The 25,609-nt window shown below is 33.6% G+C and overlaps 1 protein-coding gene across 3 annotated transcripts; it reads right to left on the bottom strand.

Moving 5' to 3' along the window:
* On the bottom strand, positions 1,906–16,926 carry LOC109328274 (DNA ligase 4). Of its 3 annotated transcripts, XM_019561668.1 has the most exons (28): positions 16,511–16,926; positions 15,057–15,148; positions 14,254–14,339; positions 14,041–14,177; positions 13,522–13,596; positions 12,985–13,076; positions 12,678–12,749; positions 11,443–11,522; positions 11,323–11,360; positions 11,236–11,242; positions 10,912–11,067; positions 10,608–10,683; positions 9,162–9,286; positions 9,036–9,070; positions 8,888–8,946; positions 7,971–8,054; positions 7,705–7,800; positions 7,576–7,624; positions 7,384–7,471; positions 7,094–7,297; positions 6,377–6,502; positions 6,200–6,299; positions 5,991–6,096; positions 5,089–5,219; positions 4,786–4,947; positions 2,913–3,068; positions 2,456–2,763; positions 1,906–2,383 (listed from the first exon to the last, which is right to left on the bottom strand). In XM_019561668.1, the coding sequence occupies exons 1-28, from the start codon at positions 16,841–16,843 to the stop codon at positions 2,025–2,027; spliced, it is 3,432 nt and encodes a 1,143-aa protein (XP_019417213.1). In that variant the 5' UTR covers positions 16,844–16,926; the 3' UTR covers positions 1,906–2,024. The 3 variants fall into 3 exon arrangements, with proteins under 3 accessions (XP_019417213.1, XP_019417212.1, XP_019417214.1); XM_019561667.1 differs by having other exon boundaries at positions 1,906–2,763; XM_019561669.1 differs by lacking the exons at positions 14,254–14,339; positions 15,057–15,148; positions 16,511–16,926 and adding an exon at positions 13,679–13,737 and having other exon boundaries at positions 1,906–2,763; positions 14,041–14,157.

Raw genomic sequence — 25,609 nt, 5'->3', positions numbered from 1 at the left:
ACAACTTCTCAACAAGCTTTAAAGAAATTGAAGTTAAAACCATCAGGCCCAGACTTCTATCCCCAACACAACTCCACACCGCCGCTTTGATTTCCTCCTCCGAGAAACTACCATCCAGATCAGCAACTTGAGAGGTTGAAAGACAACTAAAATCCACTCCATCCAATGTTGGTTTTTTTGACAAATCAGCAGAGAACAAACCTTTAAAGTATCTAGTAACCCCACTCCTTATATTTATGATATCATCGCACCAAGAGTTATCAACTCAAACCCCTATAATCTGATTTCTATGCCTCATGCTCTTGATACAAGCATGGAAATAGGAAGAAATAGCATCTCCCTCCTTTACCCACTTACTTTATGATTTTTGTCTCAATAAATTATCTTTCCAAGAAGTCGTCTTCCACCACTCCGCTACTAGATTCTTTCTTTCAACAATCTGATTAACATCCAGATTAGTTGATTCGCTCAAAATATCAAAGAATAGAATATTCATAGCCAAAGAACCAAGTTTTGAGTTAAGGCAGCCAAATACATCATTGTTCCACGATTTAAGGGTCCTTTCAACAATTTCAACTTTTCTTTAACAATGAAAGTCATTTTACCCACAACATCAAACTCACCCCAGGATTTAGAAACTATATATAGAAACTTTGACGCTGCAACCAATAACACTATTAAATTTATAAGGGGTGGGACCTAACACCACATTCAAGTGATGCAGAAAAATTGGACAATGATCAGAAACTTCCCTATTCAAAGCCTATTGAGAAATATTCGGCCAATCATTCATCCACTCCGATGAAGAAGAAACCTATCCAATCTACTCCTCGAGCCATTAGAAGAATGATACCAAGTGAAGCTCCTTCCAATTAAAGGAAGGTCAATTAGTTCCATATCTCCTACCCAAACATTAAATAAATTAGCCTCCCTCCTACAGAACAAAGCAGCAGCACCCTTCTTTTCGGACACACTCCGCACAACACCCTTCTACTTGATAGGTTAATTAATAATTTGAGATTGAATTTGTAATATAATCCCCATCTTACAGTCTTATATATCCTTAAGAGTTTTTTTTTGTACTACCAACCAAGGGTACCCTTTAAAATAAGGAACTAATCTCTTTTGGGGTGTGTGATTACTCCTTCCAACAAGTATCGTTCTCAATAAACGAACTATTGACCTTTTGGCCATCCCAAAGATCTAACATGACCTTACACCATTAAACTAACACCTTATTAGTATATCCTTAACAGTTAAGACCATATATTTAATTTTTATGACTTTAATTTTAATAAACAGGTGGTGAAAAACCTACTCGAGATACTTGACCCAACTCAGAGTTATTGGGTTGCTCTCTCTATCTAATTAGATTGGGTAAAACTCAATATACCATGGAGGTGGATCATTTTCACAATCTTATATTTTACTAAACAGGGTAATACTTATATACTTTTGGCAAAAGATTTATACATCATCTGTCTTTCTCATAATCATTGTGCCTACTACTTTCATTGATTTACTTATACAAGTGACTGTATAAGGCTGACTCATTTCCTAGATTGTTGAAGTAGCTTTTTCACCCGCACTAGCTCATACAAATGCGAGAATCATCTTATTTTTCACTATATTCAGGCGGCTATGTTACTGATCTTACTCAATTGACATTAAAATCCGACGATACATAGTGTTACTTCTAGGCAACAACCTAACATTAACATTATCATATCGTTTATCTAAATCATAGACCAATTTAAGCAAAATATTCGAAATTTAATACCCAAACCTACCTTTTTGGCCCGTTCCCACAATTCTATCTACTTATTGTTGGCAATGAAATTGGTTCATAAGAATGTCATGCTTGCTTAACATGTGAAGAGTCTATTACTAGAGTCCGACTATTAGTTGTAGTAGAAGCGTACTAATTATAAACTAAGTAGCCATAAGAATAGTATTTGGTGATGGAGAAGGATTAGAAGCATTACATTTTGTAGTGGTACATAACATTCTGATAAGAGGATCCTCTACCCATCCTTGAGAAAGTCATTAACAACATCCTTATAGCTAACTTTCTTCTTCTTTGTAGTTGTTGAAGGCTCTGCATTGATGATTTCTGATGGCTTCTCTTCTCCAATATTATGATTCTTAGGTTCCTCAACTTTCTTTGTAGCAAGGCTAGGAATCATGTCAAATAACATTGACTGCACTGGATCAGTCAATATTTCAAGTTTGTCAGTCACTTCACTGCTTTGGTCATTGTTGTTGTTAGTCATTTCAATTTCCGGAACAAACATTCTTCTGGGTTCACTGTCCTTCAAATCCTCACACATAACTTCCTTGTTTCGCTCGAGACTTTCTCTTGTTTCACTAACTTCAGAAGTTGTGTGCTTCTCAGTCTCTTGGGGTTCTGAATGTCTCCGGTAAAAATCAACACTTCCTTTGGCAGTGTCAATCTCCTCGCATGGTTTTTTGTCATGAGAATCATTTTCGTCTGATTCATGTTCACATATTTTAGCACGCTTTCTCACAGTTCGCGGTCGTGCTCTTTGAGCTTGGTTGCCAGCTGGTTTTGCATTTTTACTGCCTCTGCCTGGAGGTCTTCCTCTTTTCCTTTGGCCACCCTTCTCTTGGGACATGAAGGCCTTACCTTCACCATGAGCAGTTTTCACAGTTCTCTGTTTAACTTCCTTGTCAGAGACAGATATATTTTGGTCTGTTACATTATCTTCACCCATATGAGCCTCTAGCGCCAAGTCAGGTTCGCTAAAAAAGGATAGCAAGAAATCTCTTGAAATAATAACTCCGCAAAATACCATAATTACAGGTTACAGCACTTGCGAGGAACATATAATATATTAAAAATTAAAGCAAGTAATTCATAAAATTCAGCATGTTTCTCAACGCGAACTTACATATCTTCATCTGTTGACTCCTCTGTTCCAAGGGGCTTCAAGCTATAAGTTTCTTCTGGTAATCTTTGGCCATGGTCCAAACAATCTTCTAACCACTGGGATTTAACTATATTCAACTTCTTGCTCTGGAGAAATTTCCTCTCTACTGAAGTGAAACTACATAGTTGAAGTCCCCCCACCCAAAATGGAAAGAAAAAAGAGGGAGAATTATGTGAGGATATAAATAAATGACATACACACATATCATTATCATAAACCTAACCTTTCAAGGGAAGCTGGAATATGAAATTTTTGATTGATTATACAATATATAACATTTGAGGGAGGGGGTAAATATACACCAAAGAATGATTCAAGAAAAGATGTGAGGGGAGACATGCCATGTAGAAACACTATTGTAGACGATTCGATTTTACGAGAATATTATTTTTGTCCTTTGTCATCGCTGGCAACATACACTAATGAAAAGCCGAGAATATAAATAACCATGTAGTTTTGTCTGCATGATGATGAGCCCATACTGCTACTCTCAACTCTGGTAGATAACATGGTCACCGTCTTTCAATTCAAGCAAGACTTTTCTGGCATGTGTCTGTATCTTTCCAGTTACATTCCTGCTGCTATTCAGTTTTATGGTGGCATAAAACTCAAGATTGGATAGCAACAACACCGGAACGACCTCCATACTCCATCCGAAACAGCAGCTTCAGATAACCCTAATGGAACAGGACTTCTGGTCTCTTTTGTTCCACCCTTTTTTAGTGTAACCAAAATGTTCTCTACGTTTCAGTCTGTCCTATTATGTTGTGTATACATAATACACCAAACATAGAACATAACCCAAATGTTATGTTTCATCCTGTTTTGACATGCCTGACAAACACTAACTTAGACTAAGCCTTGTAAGAAAGGAAAGTACACTCGAGGATTGTTTCCATTTTGTTTTGTCAACTAAAGATATAACTCACCTTTTCCTCTTGTTTGTTTTCATATATAGGGCCTGCATTGTGTTAGTTCTAGTTTAGGCTCTTACATTTTATTATTATTTGGTAATTTGTCTGTAAAAAATCATATTTCTTGGTTATGCCTCTGGTGAAAGGTAACAAATCTGACAAAGGAGGTTGGTATGTAAAAAAGGATCACGATGTTAGCAAGCAGGCAAGGCTTCATTGTGATCAACTAAGGGAAGTACAAGAAGCTACTAATATGCCAAAGGCAAGGTTTTGGAGCCGAATCGTGTCAGTTCTAGTTTAGGCTTTTAGTATTTTATTCTGATATTTGGTCGGTCTCCAACAACTACAAAGATGCATACTTCTTTGTTATGCTTATGCTTCTGGTGAAAGGAAAAAAATCTGACGAAGGATGTTGGAAATGCAAGAATGGATGACAGTGTAAGCAAGCAGGTGGGGCTTGAATTTGAACTTCCAAAGGAAATAAAACAAGCTACTGATCAGCCAAAGGAAAGGTATTGGCCTTTTCAGTACTGTCAGACATTCAGCATGACTGATAGTGAAGCTCATCATTCAGTTTACAATTGACATCAATCTCTGGATCAGTGCATCCACCTTATTTATGTGGATACACCATCATTTTGTCATCATTTGAAATGATCAAGTGGGCATTGAACAATGAAAATAGCAATACTTCAATTTAGCATATTTTGGTTTGACCGAGTTGGCAATTTAGTAGTAGCATATGTTAATATGAAAATGAGCAACTAGCATAGAAGAAAATTGTAAAGAAAATGGCCTACAAGAAACTTGAACAAAAAAAGTAACCATTATCATACTGTAATTAACATATTAACACATTGCACGCCAGTGAACAATGCATGCAGTTCACATGACAAGTTGCCAATAGAGAGATCACTTACCTTCTCTGTATTTCTTCAATGTCGGTATGATATCTTGGCACTGACAAAACCACTAAATGGGTTGCACGAGTAAGATTATCAGTAACTTTTCCACCACCCATGAGAATTTCAAGCCTGAATCTTCTCAAAGAAATTCCCAATAGAACTTCCCAATCTCCTTTTCTGTACGAAAATGTTGAATATAGGAGAGGTACTAAGCAAGTTTGGTGGAAATGAATATCATAATCAAAATCATAGATCCCACAATGTAAACTTTATATGCTCAAGTTAAAAGGTTCGTGATTTAACATTACTATATCTTACAATGATGGTATTGCAGTGTGGAAATAAATAGAGCATCCATAAAAGAAGCACCACTTATCCTTTGGGCAATATTTTTTCTTGTAATGATCTATAGTACTGATATCTTCTGGCCTATGAATATTGCTTAAGAGCTGAAAAGGCAAAAGAAAGCTAAGTCAATTTACTGAAGCATGACCGTTGACATTAAAGCCAAGGGGGAAAATAGGCACATAAACCAGGTAACAACCAGTTATGATAAATAATCCATCTTACAACAAAAGGCCCACACTAAATGAAAAGAAGATATCAATCAGATACTTAAAAAAAATACAATACGGACCTAAAGACAAAACAAATGAAACAGGTGTAAATGTGCTACAATCGAAGGAAAGAGGCATTCACTGAAGTTTGACTTATTGAAAACATTAGAAAAAACTATACTTTCCATGCATGAACTCTTTTCTAATTGGGTCTGATACATTCTGATTAAAAAAGTAAATATTCTCAGATGAGAAGAGAAAAGTACAAAGGATTAAGGCATCCTTTCAAGAAACAGAAAAGACAACAGAAACCTAAGAAACAGAGCCATGCAACAAAGAATGTCAGTCCCTCTGCATGTCTAAAAAAGAAACACCACTAAAAAACCAATGCAGAGCGCCACAAGTGATGCCAGAAGAGTAACTCTATCTCAAACGTAGTCTAGAGATGAAAAAGAGTCATAGAAAATTATGCCTCTACTTTTTTTGACAATAATATGTCTTCTTTCTTAAAGCATTCCATGTCATACCTTTCTAATTCTTATAAGCATGGAAGACACAAATGGACATCAAAAGAAAATAGAGAAGACCAATAAGCATCTTTAAATCCTTCTCAATACTTTCGCTTATAGTTTTTTTTGTCTCCTTCAGTAGTAATGTTGTTACCTGTATCATGTCTTTAAGAGAAAGATCCAAGTAGTAAGAGTCTGAGAACTGGTCGATTTCTTCTTGTAACTTATTCTTTGTTTGCTCAGATAGGAAGAGGAAGTACCTTTTAAAAAGCAATGTACAATACATCCAAAAAAAGTTGAAAGCCATTTACAATTACAACTTTACAGGATGTAAATAAGTTCAAATCCGATCATGAAACTCACTTTGGCTGAAGAGGGACAAGCTTCTTTTGTTCATAGCAAGCTAATACCCAAGTACAATGAATTATATCACCATGACGTTTAGCTGCTTCGAATTTAAACCCTACAGACAACTGTCTTCATTAGATATTGACACAACAAACAATATAAGTCGCAAAGAAAGAGGAGGGGGGAGAGAACCCTTGCTATCTGCTGCAACACAATGGGTGACTGAGTTATTCAAATTCATCGAGAAAGTTCCTCCATTTTCAGCAACCATCTTGTGCAAGGACTCGAGAGAATAAGATGGTGGCACATTAACAAAGTCTGTAAATGTCAAGGGAAATTACATTGCACCTTTAAAGAGTTCCAAATCAGCCAGGATGGTTGATATGATATTATAATGAAATGTTTCTCTAATTCTCTTACTGTCAATTAATAAAAGTTTTCGGCAAATTGTTGGGGAAGTGTAAAACACCAGTTGGAATTTAAGGATTTAGGTATAAAATAAGGAAAAGAGAAAAGAAATACCTAAATAAAACTATTGATATGGTGAGTAATGATATGTTATAAAATAAACCAACCCAAAGGTCCTATTTATATGAATAATTAGGTTGAGTACTACTGAATAAGGAAACAACTAAGAAAGGGGTTGTCATTACTTAAGTACAACGGGCCTGAAGGGATTGTCCTTACATCTGTGCATATGCAGCTGCTTAATTTTGACATGGCATGTATTTGGGTGTGTGGAGTAAGAAAACTGAATGAATGCATTGAAGCAGTTCCAGGCTTCCAGCTAAAAATAAAAAAACATGTAGAAAATAGATTTAAGAAATATTTAAAACAATATAAATAGAAGAACTTTCAGCACTCAGTTAACAAGACAGATGACAGGTAGCTAAAAAGACTCCAGGATACAAAACATCATATTCGAAAATATTAAGGAGCCCCCTTTAACATTGGAAACATCAGTCTGAATTAAATGAGATGGAACAATGGACAATATTTTCTTCTGTCCCCTTGTAGAAGATTTCATTTTTTTTGGTTCACTATCCTGTTCCTTGCCAAATCCTGTATTCCACTGTGTGGTGCCATTGCTAGAATGCACTAGTTCTATAAATGCTGCCAAGGGGGAAAGGAATCAACCTTAAATCAACATCATTAGTGAAGGATTTAAGTACCAAAACTATTTTTGTATTTTCCCTTACATTGTACATCAAGGCATTCACTCCAGGGTTTGTCGTACCTCACCCTGTCAATCCGAGGAAATCTCAGGCTGTAAGGTGCAGCAAATACCTGGAAAACCAATGAAATTAAAGCTTGCAAGTCAGGAGACAAGAAAGATTATGTAGACCACGTTCTTTCAGTGTCAGGTAGACAGTGCGTTTGTAAGGACACACCTCAGAATCTATAGTTCGGATATCACTGGTTATAGAAAGAATAACTGATCTGCATGAGAAGGGTAAATATTGAGAAACATAAAAAATACAAGAAAGACGTGCTTCGGTCTTTGAGGTTAAAATACTTACTTCTCTGGGCTATCAACCCACACATCAGGTCTTTCTTTTGAATGATTAGTAACTTGATAAAAACTTGGTGGCCTCTTCTTGGGATATTCATACTTACTGAAAGGGAGAGGTGGGCATAAATAAAACTAAGACTTCAAGATATTTGAAAAATTATACCATTCAAATCTTTGAGCTTCAATCCCAAAAAAATGAAAACAACTAAAACACAAACAAAACCCATCACAAAATTTTACCACATCAAAAAAATTAACCCATCAATAACTTACCTGAAGTAAGGTTTTAGTTTGGTAACTAAAGCATCAAGTTCATCATCAGAAAGTCCAGTACCAACTCTGCAAAAGGAGACAAATCTGCAACATAGAGAAACACCTGTTGGTAGAAAAGTAGAACTGTCCAAATACAATATGCATATACGTTAAAACAAGCTAATTTTAAGTATGACTCTAAACTTTATCCCAAGAGAGGTACAAAAACCACATGGAAACTTTGCAATGGTTCATCAACATCAAATTCAATGTGTAGTCCACGTACTTAGGGTAAGTGGATATAGATTTAAATTCCAGTGTCTGTAGAAAATAAAGTTCAGCTAAAGCCAAATATATAACTTGGGCATGTTTGCAATATTGAAAAATTCAGTATCAATAAAAAACTGAAGCACTGGATTTGTAATAAAAAAATTCATTCTTAGAACATAAACTATGTTCAAAGGAAACTATTTTGTTAAGTGATTTAGATAAGGAAATGGTTGCTGCTGAAACTTGGTGAGCTTCCATGTGTTCAATCATTGATACTCCTGAAAAAACCTCAATGCTAAACCTTAATTTCTTTTTTAGAATGTTTTTAGACAGATACTCCTGAAAAAACCTCAATGCTAAACCTTTTCATTTCGGCACTTAATGATTTTCAAACAAACTCTTTAACCTTTTAGACAAGACAGCCAGCAAGCCAATTCTAAGCTATCATTCAGAAGACCTTTTTCTCTGACATAAGAAGAAGTGCATGTGAAATGAAGAAATGAAAATTACAGAGACAAGGGGGGATAAGGAATCCTCCTCACAGAAAGAACAAAATAAAAACAACCAAAATGGTCCAAGAATGCAATCAGAATATATCCTAAGCAAGCAGAACGACAGCCAGACAACATCAAACATCATAAAGAAGTTATATACTAAACCATTCATACCGCTTGGGATGTGTATTTGGGGATGGACGTTCTGCAAGGCCCACCAAGAATTGGGCAACCTGAAATGAAAAACATGACACTGCATGTTCATTTGTAAAACGAAATAATATTCGCTAACAAGCCAAATAGTAAGGATAAATGACCAAACCTCTCCTCCATGTCGTCCAGATCCATAGTAGCCTCCTACAAATAGTCAGAAGCAGCTAAGTCAAAAATACCATTTTAAACAAGCTGCTTTAGGATGTATATAAATTTAAGAACACAAATCATTTACCTATGACAAGTACGTCCAGATCAGAACTAGGATGAACATATTCAGGCTTTAACTTTAGCCACTTTCCACTACGATCACTAGGTTCCCATTTGGAACTGAGGTCTTTCACAACAATACCCTCATCTCTAAATAAGGGAGAAAAATAAAAATTATTAAGAATTAGTGCAATTTCTTCTTTTTCATACTTGCAATAAATAGTAAATATATCATATTATAATAAAAAAATTATGTTCTTCAGATGGACCAATCATCCAAAATCAAATGTAGCATTCTGAAGTCTGAACTATACAGCCAACATGGTAGATATAGAGCATAACACATGTGAAATACTCATGAATGCAATGTGATACATCTTGTCTAGGACAAATCTCCCAAAAGCTTGCGATTAGGTGGAGGGCCATGAATAGTTTTTATATCTTTCTGCATCTCTTTGGTGATCTGCACATGGGTTTCTTAGTGTTGTTTCTCTGATAGATATTCATAGCGATATCCTTGCTCTATTGCTTAGTTTATAGGTGATACATTTTGGGGAGGGTGAGTCTCGACCCAACTATAAGGTGACTTGTTTTGTGACCGGGAGGTTATGGGTTTAAAACATTGAAACACAATTCAATCATTTTGGTAGAGAACCGCAAATTGGTTCTTGCATATCAATTTGTGGTTCTTTTGCGAATTTCTCTTTCCTTCCAGACTCATCAAGATACTGAATCTCCAGTTTCCCATCTCACCCGGTTTTGGGTCTCAACTTCTCACCAGGAGACATTGGCTTCCTATGTAAGTGTCAACATTGATCATATATACTTTCTTACATATACTTATTTATTTAAAATTTATATTGACTTACCTGAATCTTAGATTTTCAAAAAATGTTGTATCCTGTATCCAAACCAAATATCGGTACTGTACTCATGTCTAAGCAACACAGCTCCTACATTCCAAATTCAATTTTGTGAAACCCATTACTCTCCCTTGCCCCCCCTCTCCATGGTTCCCACTTCTTTCATCCAACTGATTCCTTCACTCTTTCTCTACCTTCATGCATAATTGTTCCTCCTTTCCCTTCTCACATTCCTTTTTATTTTGACGGGATTACAGGCCCATTAACATTCTAAAGATATTATACAATATTCTAAGATGCACTAAACAACTTATGAGACATCTTTTAGATATTCTAGCATACGTAATTAAGCAGACATAGAAAAGATTTAAAAAAAACAAACAAACACTAGCATGCATATAGAGTACGCAGGTGTTTGTGCACAAACATTTGATCACATGTGCCTTTAACAACTATGATCATCCTCGATGATCTATTCAACTCTAAGAAAGAACAGAGAGGGGGGTAACTCCAAGAAATGAGTGAGGAAAACAATTTATAGATTAATGCTTTCAAATATCCACATTTAGCTTGGGTTTCAAAATGAATCGGAGGTTTTTTATCCTGACCTATTCTCTATGGTGGCTTTGAAAAATCTCTCCACTTCATCCACATTATGAGCAATAAATGACCAACATGGTTCACCTGCATAACAGCATGGCTTAGAGGCCTGAACAAATGTGGATACTGACAGTATAAAAGAAGTATAAAAAATGGCATATTGCTAGTGGAAATGTTGACGCACACACCCATCAAAATGAAAATATATTAATAAATTGGAATGACACAGCAACATGGCAAGAAACAACAGGTGGTCAGAGAAAGGGTATCATTATCATTCATTACTGTAAATTGCTCCTGAGAAAATCATACCAGCAGAACGATGGCTATTGAGACCATCATTAGGTATTAAAATTTCCAATCGACCCTTCACTGGCCTCAAAACTTTACGGAGAATCTCATGCCTTTCCTTCAAAGTTTGATGAATTACACTAGTATCTCCAAAATAAAGGATATCAAATGCGACATCTAGTCACTCTCAAGTCAAGGTATATATATCAAATCCAAAATTTTCTTGCACTAGAAAATTTTCATAAAATAAAGAGTTAGATTACTAATACTTCCATTGAAACCAAAACCACACCGAAGTTCTTTATAGCATGAATTAATGGTTGAACTGTTCACGGAGAAGGATACAGCATAACTGCGCCAAGAAAAGAGCTATAAAATATCAAAACTGAACTTCAGAGTTTTTCATACAAAACAAAAATAAACAAAAAATACCTGTCTATCACCGTCAAGTCCATCCCTTGCTGCCTTTGCTGCCAAGGAAAAAAGTTTTAAATGGTAAATGCTACTGGTAATAAAAGCTTTTAGCAAACTGAGCAAAATCAAAGTACGTGCCTATTTCCTGATTTGAGCCAAACTCGGCAAAACGATTCGAGAATGTGTCCCAGACCAACATTTCACCATCAAGTATGCACCTAAATAAGATCACAAGGCAAACAAGAATAGTAGATTAGCTTTTTAAGGAAAACAATTGGTCACTTTAACACTAGTATTTCTCAAGGATGTGCTTAATGTTTAGGAACTTGTAATTCAAGTATCCATGCAGTCGGAATATTGGACATTTAGGGAATTTAAAAATATATCAGGCTTTCTAAAATATATTTGTCTCCCTTTTTGTATACACGAGGAAATGAAAATGGCAAAGTACAATGCTAGACAATAACATACCCCGAAATGAAAAGCAAAATCAGAAACAAAGAAAGTAAAGGAAAATAACACAGATATGCAATCGAGGTTGAAATCCTAGCCTCCTACATTACCTATCTTTTCTGTGTAACTGATATGTTTTTTCTCCAAAGAGCAAATGATATCCCAATGATATAATAAGAACAAGAAAAGGTGTGCATCTCTACCAAAACACCAACTCAGCTATCAGTGTTCTATGCTGCCTTTACTGGGTGCAATTGTAATTTGTAAACAATATATAATAACGGATTCAACAAACTTGTGTGTGTAAGCAAGTTCTACATCCAGTAGGACTTTGAAGTTCAGAGAACAATTATTACATCCTTCAGTCTAAAGATACTGAACTGCGGCAAGTGGATTTGGTTAAGTGAGTATAAAAATGTTTGGTGATAAAAAGGAAAAGAGAGCTGGAAATTTGTCCGAATGAAAAGGTAAGCACAGTCTCTGCCCACTTTCATCGCATAGAACAGAAGAAAAGATTTTTCTATTTCTCCCCTTAACCAAACAGGAAAAGGGAAACTCTCCAATTTCCTCGTTCCTTTATTTCCTCCCTAAATCACCTATACCAAACACAGTGTAAGTGATATTTGGTCTTATCCTCATTCTCTTTATTTGTTGCATCGCTTAGTTTGTGTGTTGGTCTTGGGAGGTGTGTTATTTACCAATTGGTAACGTTTTGCTGTATACGTTTGTCTTAGGCCTAAACAAATTAGCTTCAATGTCACTCTTGGTGATGTATTATATATCCTTGACTTTTCTTGATTCATACCCCTCATTACTCAGTTTTACATATCTATCAATCTATTACAGTTTTGTATTATCTATGATTCATCCCTACCAAATTATAATTCCACGTGTCCTGCCCATCCACAATAATAGTTTACCTATCAACAATAATGTTCTGTGTTATGATTTCTGACATTGCATGTGCATATTCAGAATGATCAAGAAAGTTCCTGCAATAGTCAATGAATATTCAAATAACAGAAATCTTATCTGGAAAATATATGTAAATAACAAATAAAGTGCTTAAAAGTATACCACTTAAAAAAAATACAAAATAGAGAAACCAAAGAGAGAGAATGGGAAGGCAGGAAGAAAGCAAGAATCCCCCTCATGAATGAAAGGAATATGATCTGAAATCTGAAGTAAAGAATTACATTTGGTTACAAAATTCACCTATGTACTTACCTGGAGAAGTAGTGTATCTCCGTTCCATTTTTATGAATTTGAATGCGATCACCATCAAATTTGCATTCAACAACTACCTCCTTCCCATGTAGCTAAGTAAAAGAGGAAACATACAAGAAAGAAAAGTGAGCTGAAAATATAAAACTAATGGCTTCACCATGCATGAAATCATGCATTTTGATTTTGATCTGTCAAAAAGTTTTAAATATAATTCTCTCATACTTCTGGTGTGGAACTAATTGGTGATTTTTATAGTAATGTGGTTCTCCCACCGTTCATATAACTTAGCTATCTATGAGAAAAGAACAGGGAATAAATCAGTTTTACTCTGTACAGACTCAAAAATCATGAGTTAGCCATGTTAGAGTTTGATGGTCAAGGCCACTGCATGGGTGGGAGGTCCAACTAATGATTTCAAACCATGACTATGGCAAAACCTCTCATGTCTCCAAATGATGTTGACAAAAAAGGGATAAGCATGATAGGTGATTTGGTTGTGGCATAGATGACATGATTAAAAGGCTTAGTGAAGCAAACCTTCTTCCATGCGTCAGTTGCATTAGCAACTCTCTTAGCCAATTGAGGGCGTACAGCTTTTCCAACTTCAATATCCTACAAAAGAATAAAAGATTTATGAATGTTTATACAAAGCATGAATAAGTAGCAACCTCCAGTTAAGAGCCTTTCTGTTTACATGTCTATCTATATTCTCCATGGCAATATTTAAGCAAAAGCCACCACAGTAGAATCCACCTGCTTAACCAACACGCAGGAGGTTTGCAATGATTTCAGTGCTATAATGGAGATTGAAGTAAAATGGCTGCAGTTAATAGTTACTAAACAGTGAAGTAAAATAGGCATGTAAATCTTAATTTTGGACTAAGCACAAATTGTAGTTGATTAAAGCTCAGGCTCAGTATATTTCAATTTAACAAGTTTGGGAATGGTAGTGTTCAGCTCAGCTTGACTAGTTTAGAGCGGAACATAAATAACGCAAATAATTAATGTCATCAACAATATATAGAGCTCCAAAACTAATTTATTTATCACACTAACCTGACGCTTATGACGTTGGTTCCGATCCCTCAGCTTTTCACAAACCAATTTTAAGTCACATGTCACATTAAACAAATCTTCAGCATCTGGATGGAATTCATGAAAAATGCTTTTTTCACTAAATCCAAGCTTTAGATCTGCAACAAAATTTAGTTACATGCTTGATGTTCATATTAGGTGTAATATTTCACACGACACAAGTAAATAAAAAACCTTTGAGGATTATCATGATGATCCACTTCATTTCCTGTGCATTTGTCTTTTGGATAAGGGTAGAAAATACCAAAGTCTTCTCAGCCCTGTAACCATGGTAATGCCATACATAAATGACATTAAAAACTATCATAAAGAGCAGTAAATCCCATCATTAAGAAACAGTACAGTACTTGAACATCAGCACAAAAACTTAAGCAAGATGGCAACATATTACATGGGAATTCATGGAGATGAGGCCCTGACAAGCAACCGATAGGCACCAACAAAAAGTGAAAACAGTAATGGTCAATTTGCTTCTGAAGGTTATGTTATGTTTAGTATGTAAATAAACAGTGACCCATTTTACATTGCTTGTATATATAAACACACAACTGACTCCACCAATAAACCCAAACACATTTCTTATTCTTGCCCACTCTATTGATCAATTAGTTTTGTTTTTCATTCACCTCTTTTCTCATGTTTTCTTTTATCAAAGGAATAAACTTTTTGAAAATCTTCTGACTTTTCTCTATCATATTTTAGCGTTCTTGGTGTATGTTGGTAATTGATATATCTAAGAATCTGCTTCCTATACCATTGCCAACAACAGATAGAGATTGAGAAGTATCTTTCACTTCTAACTTATTGCATTGCTTTTCCTGAATTTTACATTATTATTATATATAGGGTTGCTTGTTGTGAAATAGTCACTGTTTAGTTCATTCTTTTTCTTTTATTTTTATTTCAAATTGGGCATGCTTTTCCTTTTTGTATACATTTTGTGGTTCCTATATATGAATATGTAGTCAATTGGGCACCTGTTTTCACTCGAAGACAACTGATCAAGCAAGTCATTCAGCTCCTTTATTGTCAATCCACCTGAAGCTGTCCCTTGCCTACGCTGCAGCACCTGTTTCACAATGAATAAAATGATTTCATTTATACTAACATCTTAAATTTTTCCTCTTTTATTTTAACAAGAAATCAAACACATCATTCAATACTTTCTATTATCAGCTACATTTGTGTGTCACATTCGAAATAAAGCAGGTTTGGCTCCAAAACAACTGTTACCTAAAAAATATTCCACATTCATAAAAGGCTTCAAAAAACGATGGCATTACAGCAATTAGAGAAATTGCTGCCACTTCTAGGAAAACGCAGATGTGTTGCTTTAAAACCACAATATTGCAAGACCAACTTAAACCTACCTCACAATATAAAACCTTAAAGGGTAAAATATAGAAATTCAACTTACACCTCAAGGTTTCCTTTAAAACCCATAAATTATATTGACTTCCCTTGAGATTTATCTTAATTACACTTGTTATCTTCTTGCTTCAAAAGTTACACTCTCCTCTTCTTACATTAGTGTAATTTCAACCACCACTCTCATTCGAGACTTGTCTTAATTGCACTCATCATCCTTTTGTTTCAAAAGTTGCACTCATGTTTCCTATCTATGTAATTTCTATATTCATATGTCACCTTCAATTAGAGATTTCAAATAATTAGAGTCATCATCCCTTTGTTTCAAAAGTTACACTCGTCACTTCTCTCTAATTACAATTATCACCCTCACGAGGGATTTGGCATAATTACACTTGTCATCCTCTTGTTTCAAAAGTTAAAAATACCTTTCCAATCAATTTAATTTCTATAATCACCCTCCGTTAGAGATTCGACTTAATTTGCTATCCCTTTGTTTCAAAAGTTAACTAGCCTATTTATGTAATTAAGTCAAACCTTCAAAAACTCGGTGTAATTTAGTCAAACCTCCATAAAATCGATGTAATTAAGTCAAACTCCAGAAACTCATGTAATTAAGTCAAACCTTCATAAACTCAATGTGATTAAGTCAAACCTTCATAAACTCAATGTGATTAAGTCAAACCTCCACAAACTCGATGTGATTAAGTCAAGCCTCCATAAACTCGATGTGATTAAGTCAAACCTCCATAAACAAGATTTAATTAAGTCAAACCTCCAGAAACTCGATGTAATTAAGTCAAACCTCCAAAAGCTCGATGTAATTAAGTCAAACCTCCAAAAGCTCGATGAAATTAAGTCAAACCTCCACAAACTCGATGTAATTAAGTCAAACCTCCAAAAACTCAATTTAATTAAGTCAAACCTCCATAAGCTCGATGTAATTAAGTCAAACCTCCACAAAATCGATGTAATTTTCGCTAAAACTTACTGTTAAATCCAAAAATAAAGCAGTAAAAAATCAATAAATTATAAAAGAAGGGTAATAAGCAGAGAAGAGAACCTCGGTGGCAACAAGGGCAAAGTTACCAACATTGGAACCGGTTTTGGCGCCACCTTTACGCCAATTAATGAGTCGAACGGCGTCGTCGGAGTCTTTAGAAATGGCAAGGGCATCAATAAGGCACGTGGCGAGCACGTGCTCCTTGAGGCCATAGGTGCCTCGTTCGCGATCAAGGTTAGGGAGAATCAAGCGAATAGCGGGGAAGAAGTTACCATCGGTGCAAAATGAATCGAGGAATTTGCGAAACTTGGAACGTTTCTTGAACGAAGACTTTGTTCTCTGTGTCCATGTGAAGAGACTGCACAGAACGCTGAACTTTGTTTGTTCTGTCATTTTCCACACACCACTTGTTTGATGAAATGCCGATGAAGAAAATTCAAATGAATTGGATTAGGTTTTATATTGCATGATGAAAAACCTCACTTTTGGTTTCAGCTAGTGTTATATAACATGATTATTAACTGAATTAAAAAAAAATAGAGAAGATGATTTGATTAATAATAAATAATACTATAATTAGAAAGTAAGTATAAAATGCCTATGGTTTAAATATAAAAAATAAAACAGAAAAAATATAAATTGAATTATATTATAAATAATAAAAACAACTAATTCAAAGTTGAAACTTCTTTAAACCATAATAAGTATCACTTTCTTTTTAAAATTAAATTTTTAAATATGAACTCATGGTTTCAACAGTCACAAGACAAACAATTTTATTATTATTTTGAGACTCACCTTTACATGGATAATACCCCAATAAAAAGCACATCGGTATACGAGGCTTTCAGAATTTAGGAAAAATAATAGATGTACATAGTTTTAACCCACAAGTGAATATCATTTAACATGGATAAAGAATAAAAAATGATTGTATGAGAAAGTATTTATAAACTTCCAAGGATGCATCATTTCATTGTACAATATAAGTCTAGTTTCAAATATAGAATTTACCCTCCTTTTCATTTCTTTCATCAGTTTCTTCAAGCAAACATCACCATTGATAAGGAATAAGATATTAAGAATATGGTATAAGTAATTAACTTAATTGTACAAATAAGGAAACCCAAAAGAAAACTGCTACTTGTTGATTAGTAAATTTGAGATCTTGAGGGTACATTTGTATCTTTGTTATTAAAAAAACATGATTACAAATTGATGACACATAGAGTAACACAAATCGTGGAACAAAAGATATGCTCCAGATGAACGCACCTGGAAAAAAATTGAGTCCAAATACTCATATTTCATGTATCATGATTTAATCATCTGAATTGACCCAAGAGAGAAATCAAAGTTTCATTATTTCAAGTTTTAGTTTCTAAAAAATATTAACCCAACCATCACCACCACCACCTCCTCTATCACAAGTTCACCACAACCACCACACCTTGCAGCCATTATCACCCGGTTACGGGGTTTATGACACAAGAGTAAGTTTTTCTGTGAAATCAACATAAAAGAAAGGTTGGAATAATTTTATGACAAGCGAAATTCTGGATCATATCATTGTTGAATACGATATGTATGATACACTAATGATTTAAAATTGCTATCTGCAACCACGATTGTGAAAGTGGCTTTCGCAATCGTGAAGCTGCAATTGTCTTTGCATGATTGTTTGAGATACTAAACATATCATACTATGATTTGCAGCAGCAAGTTACTGCACCAAATTCAGGCAATAGAACCAAACCAAATGTTCTTTCACACATTTAACTGCAAGAAAAATGAGTATTGTATCAATTAGAACTTATTTTATCATCTAAATGCTGAAATACAGAGCACAGTATCATTCTGCCTTGGTTTTTTCCGATTATAAAACAAAAGGATAAAAAAGAACTTCTCCGATTCAACAACCAGTACCTGCAAACAATTAGAAAAAATTAAAATATATAAAACAGATAAAAACAAATGAATGAAAATGGTGAGGTAAGAAGCACTAAGCAATGGATTATGAAAGAATAACTAAGAAAGTTTTTATCACTGGGAATGGTAACAAAAACTAATGTGGGGAAAGTTATTTTGCAATATGAATCGAATTATCCCAAAAAAAAAAGAGGTTTTGGTGGCTGCATTATATGGTCATGTTCATAAAATTGAATTTCTATAGGTTAGCCGACACAAACTACTTTGGAACTATCAGTATGTTAATTATGCCCCACAGTCCTTTTGGAACACCTTAGAGATACAAGAAGTAATTTTTGGAGGACAGAGGAAGGTGACATATCCCTTTCGGGATGTGTGAGTGTCCCTCTCAATAAGTATAACTTCCATAAATCAAACATTTGACTTTTTGATCTATCCGTAAATCTAGAGGAGGTGGTCTGAATTCTCCCAACCAAAAATGAATTCTAACTTCTATGACATATTTTTCAATTTGGGCATTTAGTCCTAAATTTAAGATCCATGAATCTTACACTGACCCATTAAAAAATAAAAAATAAAAAACGAAACTTTACATAACAAAATGATGAGAAATCAAACCTGATGAGAATTGAAACAACGGAATCAATGAGGTTGTTGATGCGCGTGGTGGCGACGCTCTTGTGGAAGAGCAACAAGATAAGAAAAGATCAAGCCTCCAAAGCAGAGATGGTAAAGAGGTTCAGCGGAATTGGTTTGAATATACTTGATGTGGTAATTGTGTAACCCTTTTTCAATGGAATTTTTGATGAAATTGATTGAAAAATATGGCTTCATGTGGTGTGGAACTTCTTTCACTTTCAATCCTTTGATCTCGTTCATAAATTTACGAGATGCCATTGTTGCTTAATCACCAACACAAATTGTTCCTATTCTATTGAATGATACTGTTGCGTTTTGTTCCTATTTCGGACACTTGTTGATATATGGGCATTCGTATAGTGGGTATGGGACACCAAGAAGGTTGGGATCTAGTAGAATAAGCTTCAAGATCCACAAATACATCAAGTGAAAAATATGATTAATAGCAATATTGTCCGAATAGGCTTGGATCGGTCTAATCGTTAATCGGACTTGAAAACAATTTTGGTATGTAGTCTTAACCGAATGACCACTTTGAACCGGGGAAAATTCGGTCTCTGATTAAATCAGATTAATCCGGGAAGTAATAAATTAATAGAATAAGTTTGGGATCTAGTAGAATAAGCTTCTAGATCCAGGAATAAATCAAGTGAAAAATATCATTAATAGCAATATTCTTCGAATAGGCTTGGATCGGTCTGATTGCTGATCGGACTTGAAAATGATTTTGGTTTGTAGTCTAAACCAAATGACCGCTTTGAACCAGGGAAAATTCAACCCGACTGTGTTAAACCTGATTAAATCAGATTAACCCGAGAAGTAATAAATTAATAGAATAAGTTTGGGATCCAGTAGAATAAGTTTATTGATCCACCTAAATTTTTGGATGGGTCCTTCCTATGTACCACACTTAAATGATAACAATTATTATTTTAAGAAATGATATCAATTACTACATACTATTGAATCATAATAGAATGATTCACATTTAAAGATAAATATACATTATTTTTAAGTAATTATTAACTTTTTTTTAATCTTAATCACCATACATTTGTATGACTTATTGTTCACAATTATCATATTAGAAATATTCAAAGTTTAGTGACTCCTTAAATCCATAATTTAATGCATCTTCTAATATTGATATTGAATAGTTCTAATTTATTCAAAAAATTTATTTTTAATATATTTATGTAGTTTTAATTTATATATTATTATTAATGGTTTTTTTATAATACTAATGTATCTTCTCATTCTATAGGTAAGAACTAATTCCTTTTAGAATATGTGACTGTATTTTTTAATAAATGTTGTTCATAAAAATCAAATATTTAACCTTCTAGTTTTTCTAGAATCTAATGAGACTTTACGTTATGTTTTTTTGGGATGTTTTTTGTGATCAAAGAAAATTTCACTCAGTTTAGAGAAAGAGAGAAATTTTGCCTTGGGAATTATTTTTTTGGTTTCCTACAAATATGTTTACACTGGAGGCAATTCTGTCCGAGCCAAGAAAGATATGTTGCATTAACTTTCCCAACGAGTATTTTTTTATCCATAAAACTCAAACTCAAAACCTTACTTAAAAGGAATCAAACATTACATGCTTGAACCAATACCCGTTAGATTTTTGCCTTGGGAATTAATGTCATTAATGCATGAATTATATAAAAGAAATTTCTTAATGGAAACTTAGTTAAAATGTATTATTGCATATACACCTTAAAAAAACTAATGCCAAAACTCTAATAACATCTCCAACAACAAATATAATTTGTATTCTTATTTAGATTTCACACATTATTTTATAATTTATTATAATCCCATGAAATAAGAACAATATATAATTTTTTCTCGCAATGGTAAACATCATTCTTATTCTAATTTAGATCTCACAATATCTGCCTTTTTCCCACAATATCATCTCTCTCTTCTCTTTCCCTTTGCTAAGAATAACTCATAATTGTTCTTATTTAAAAACAAAAATCAGAAAATAAGAATGACACAATAAACATGATATGAATATTCTTATTTCATTAACAACAACTTTAAGAACTTAAGAATAACCACTATGGTTGCTCTAAGGGTATGTTTGGGAATTATGATGGAAATGAAATGAGAGGAATCAAATGGCTAGGAAGGGGAGGAAGGGAAGATAAAAGGAATGTAATTCTCTCCCTTATTTGGGAGTATGAAATTTAGTCAGAGTTAACTAATCATTATGTAAGAATATTTTTTTATTTTCCTTTAAAATTTTAATTAACAATGAGAAATAGACAATAATATAAAAAATTTATGTAATTTTACTAAAAATATTTAGGTATTTTGGCATTTTGTCTATATAAACACACCTAAATTGAGGAAACTATAAAAATAGGCACACGAAGGCAATGGTTCTAGGGGGTTTGAGAAACCCTCCAAAACATACTCATCTTCTTCATCTAACTCCCAAACAAGTGAAGGTTTTCCAAAGTCATTCATTTCCCCCCTCTAAAACCATACTCTCAAACACAGCCTAAAAGTGTTGTTATTATCAATGACAATTCGCCGCACATTTTGGGTGGGCAAGGCATGAAAATTTTGCCCATCCGCCCTAAAATGCCTGCCCAACATGTTGTTTTCACTCACATGCATTTCAAACAGGCGAGCAAGACTACCCATGGGCATCAATGAATATTATGATAATAAATTTGATGGGTCAAGTATGACAAGAGTAATTCATGTTTTCACTACTCGAGTACAATATAACAATTTACCAAAATATAATATCTTACTAATTAAGTACATATTCGATTTTATAAAAATAATATGTTATATTTTGTGACATGAATATTGCAATGTTTCAACAATAAAATAAAAAATAAGAAACAATATATAATAACTTACAATGTTTCATGTACTAGATCATTCTTAGTTTTTTTTTAATTTAGAGCGGCCTACAAGCTTACTCAGTCCATGTTTAGAGCGAACATGATATGATATTGCATGTCCTATTTAAAAAATGGGTATGTCCATACTCACCCTAATTTTGATGGGCATTATGTGAACATAGGCAGGGCGGCCCTAATTCCCAAGTTAATTGTTATCATTGGGCCTGAATTAATAACTTTTACAAAAATATTACACCCTTTAGATTCCAAAACTACTAATTTATGATTTAATTTAAAAATTTAATAATTTCATGTGAAATGTCTTTGGTGAGCTTGAACATATCCATGAAAACATAGTAAAAATAACATACCTCTTAGTTTTAGTGAAATTAATAAATCACTGCTCACTTTTTAAACTTATATAAACTATCTCTAATTATATATACATTACACTGTGACTACTAACATGTAAAAAAGATAAATGTAATTTCTTAAATAGAAAATGATGACAAGTCTAATTAAGTTATTCAAAATATGGTATATTTTAAAAAATAAGTCCAAATAGTATAAGATGCAATGTCTTAGTTTGGTTAGTTATAATATAGTATAAGAAATTTCACTTATCTCTTATGGTGTAATCAAATGTAATGTATGTATACAATTAAAGGTGATTTGTATAGATTCAAAAAATGGGTAGTTTATATAATTTTACTAAAATGCAGAAGAGTATAAATAATGTCTATTGACTAGTTGGACCACTAAAGTAATATGATTAATAATTTAAGAGAGAAAGATGTATGCATTGCTAGCGTAAGATTTTTTTACACTATCAATGTATCATCCACCATTTATTTTCAATCATGATTGACTTTTCAAGAAAAATATTCAAATGAACGATAGATGATGTATTGACTATGTATAAATTTTTACACTGTAAGTGCATAGATATTATACTCATAATTTAATGAATAAGATGAAAATATTGAGAGCATTCGCTTATTTTGAACTCCTTTATTTGAGGACTACTTGGCTCAATAGCTAGGAAAATCTTCCCTTTCTATTAATAGTCCAAACTTATACTACTCAACTAGTCAACTTTGCATTTGTGATAGTCAACACTCTTAGTTACAGCATAAGAGTGACTATTGTGTTGTGCTGCTTAATAATTCGGAGCACGACAATAAATCAAGGTCCTTGATAGCAATTGAGGTCACAACACAAACATCAAAGAGATAAAGATAGTGATGACAATGGCATAACAAACCACGGTCATCATTCAATAGTGCTTGCTAGAACAACGATATTAAAAATGAGATGGAATGAACATCAATAACGTTCATTCAAGCAAACGCTGACAATTTGGATTGGCAAATATAACTTCAATAGCGCAATCGTGAACGAGCACTATTGAACATCATCCTTTTCTCTCCACATACTCATCTTCATTTCCAACTTCTTGGTCATCCATTGTCACATTCACATGCAAGTATCCAACAATGTGTTTCACATATATATCTCAATCTACTACACAAGACCCCTCTTCTTATCTCCAAGCATTCTTCCACAAAATTACTCCAATTATGCAATTATGCTTCTATGTTTTTACCATCTCTGTTTACGAGTTGAGTTTTCGATGAAAATAAATAAAAATGAAAGACTTGAGAGTCATAAAATATGCTGATGAGATATAACTCCAAAGCCTCTCATTTCCCTTCCAAAATCCAACTCGCAAACAAAGTTGGTATTTTGGTTCTTTACATATGTCTTGTGTGCAAATCACATCCCATTATTATTTAAAAAGGAAAGTCCTCTATGTTATTTTTCTAATCAACCAATCCAAAAGAAGACTAAAAGAAAAGCCAGTTACAACCCCTTAGGGAAAATATGACAAACAGTTTTTCACAAGAAAATGTACAAAATGATATTGTTCTTCTTTTATTTACTGTTTCTTAATGTTGAAAGAGTCCAAAGCAACCTTTTATTACTTCCTTCTGCAGCCAGTAATTTCATTTTGCAACTCCTTTTGTTCCACAAATATAACTGCCTGTAATGTATTGATTAGTCAAAATGCAAGGTTAGATAAGATACTACAAATTTCATAGTGTTTAAGTGTCATAGAATTTGATTAAAGAGAGTCTCATGTTCCCCATATCACATATCGAGTTTTATATATAGAAGAATTTTTTCTAATAATAATATAAAAAGTGACAAATTACTTAGAATCTGATATCATTTAGCCGAATCGGTATTATGAGTCATGTAAGATAAAACAATAAGTAATATGAAATAATATTAGAAATATAACTCACCTGTGGGAAAATTATTCCAACATACAAGAATTCATTTTCAGTTGGAGATAAGATTAAGGTCTGTGAAGGCAAGTCAATTTTTGCACACTGCACACACACACATATATCTAACTTCAGAAACATTCTTAGCTTCCAAATTCAAAGACAAAGATTCTTGCATATTCATACACAAAATAACCAACAACTAAATATATCCATTCACACGTACAAGAAAATAAGAAGGGAAAGAATTATAAAAAGGGGTGTAGAAACCATGACATGCAAGTTATGTTCTTAAGCATATATATATATATATATATATATATATATATGTATAAGTCACGATTTGTGTACTCTATTATTTGGAAGAGGACATATTCAACATTGTAATGGTACATGCTGCACCCACATATTATTAGAATATAATAAGTAATCATGTTAGAGAAATTGTAGAACAAAAATCTAGTAGAATAACTGGACATAGTTGATACATATTAGTTCATATTCAAGTTTAACCTAGAGAGAGTTAAGTAAGTAAAATCACTTAAATAGAATCATGGGTTAGCTGAGAAACTGTTGTAATGATATAAGGAAATGAATTAATGAAGAAAATATTAATTAAAATAGGCAGCATTAATCATATTCCTATCACATTAATGAAAAAAGGATGAACTTCTTAAGAGGAATATTATTGCGAGGGCAGAAGATATGGTTTGTATTTTTTGCAATAATCATATTGAAACTATTGACCACTTGTTTATATCTTGTGACTTTGTTGCAAGTGTTTGGTAAGGTTTTTACACTTGGCTTCAAATTCCTATTACAATACCTTCAACAATTATGGATTTTTTCAAGCTTCATGATACTTTTAAAAGAGGTACTTGTGTAAAGATGTGGAGAATGCTTTGGTTCGCAGTGGTTTGGTCAGTGTGGATTATGAGAAATGAAGTTATCTTTCAGGAAAAGACTCCGAGCTATGTGCATCTAATTGACTTGATTCAAACTAGATCGTGGATTTGATTTATTTCTTTTGTTTCTCATAAATCTTTGTCGTTTGCTAATTGGTATATGGATCCTAATCTTTGTATTAAGTTAAGTGCGACTTAGTTGTGATTGTTTCATTCTTGTATTGGTAGGCACCCCTTGTGCTCCTTTAATACAATTTTTCTTTATAAAAAAAAAATAGGCAGCATTATTGTGCCATTAAAATTACCTCTGTGTATGGTTAATAGCCCTTTGTGGCATGTAGTATGTTACATCCAACCTACCCAACCATTGTGTAAGCCTGAAAAAAAAGAGGGGTGAGGATCTCTCCACTACGGGAGAGACGGAAGTACATCGAAAAGCAAACGAAAAAACAATATGATGTGATACTTTTACCCTTTAAATATAATAATAATGACATTTATCTACTTAAAATCAAGAGTAAAATT

This window comes from Lupinus angustifolius, chromosome LG15 (assembly GCF_001865875.1).
Source record: "Lupinus angustifolius cultivar Tanjil chromosome LG15, LupAngTanjil_v1.0, whole genome shotgun sequence".
NCBI lineage: Eukaryota > Viridiplantae > Streptophyta > Magnoliopsida > Fabales > Fabaceae > Lupinus > Lupinus angustifolius.
Note: the sequence above shows the minus strand (reverse complement) of the source record. Positions and strands in the feature narration are given on the sequence as shown.

Bases quoted from the DNA above. Each gene is read 5' to 3' on its own strand.
- LOC109328274 (XM_019561667.1), bottom strand. From the start codon at position 16,843: ATGACAGAACAAACAAAGTTCAGCGTTCTGTGCAGTCTCTTCACATGG. The intron at 13,077-13,521 runs GTTTGCTTCACT...TCTTTTACTTAG, and splicing joins CAACTGACGCATGGAAGAAG to CTACATGGGAAGGAGGTAGT. The intron at 7,298-7,383 runs GTAAGGGAAAAT...CCCCCTTGGCAG, and splicing joins TGAATGCCTTGATGTACAAT to CATTTATAGAACTAGTGCAT.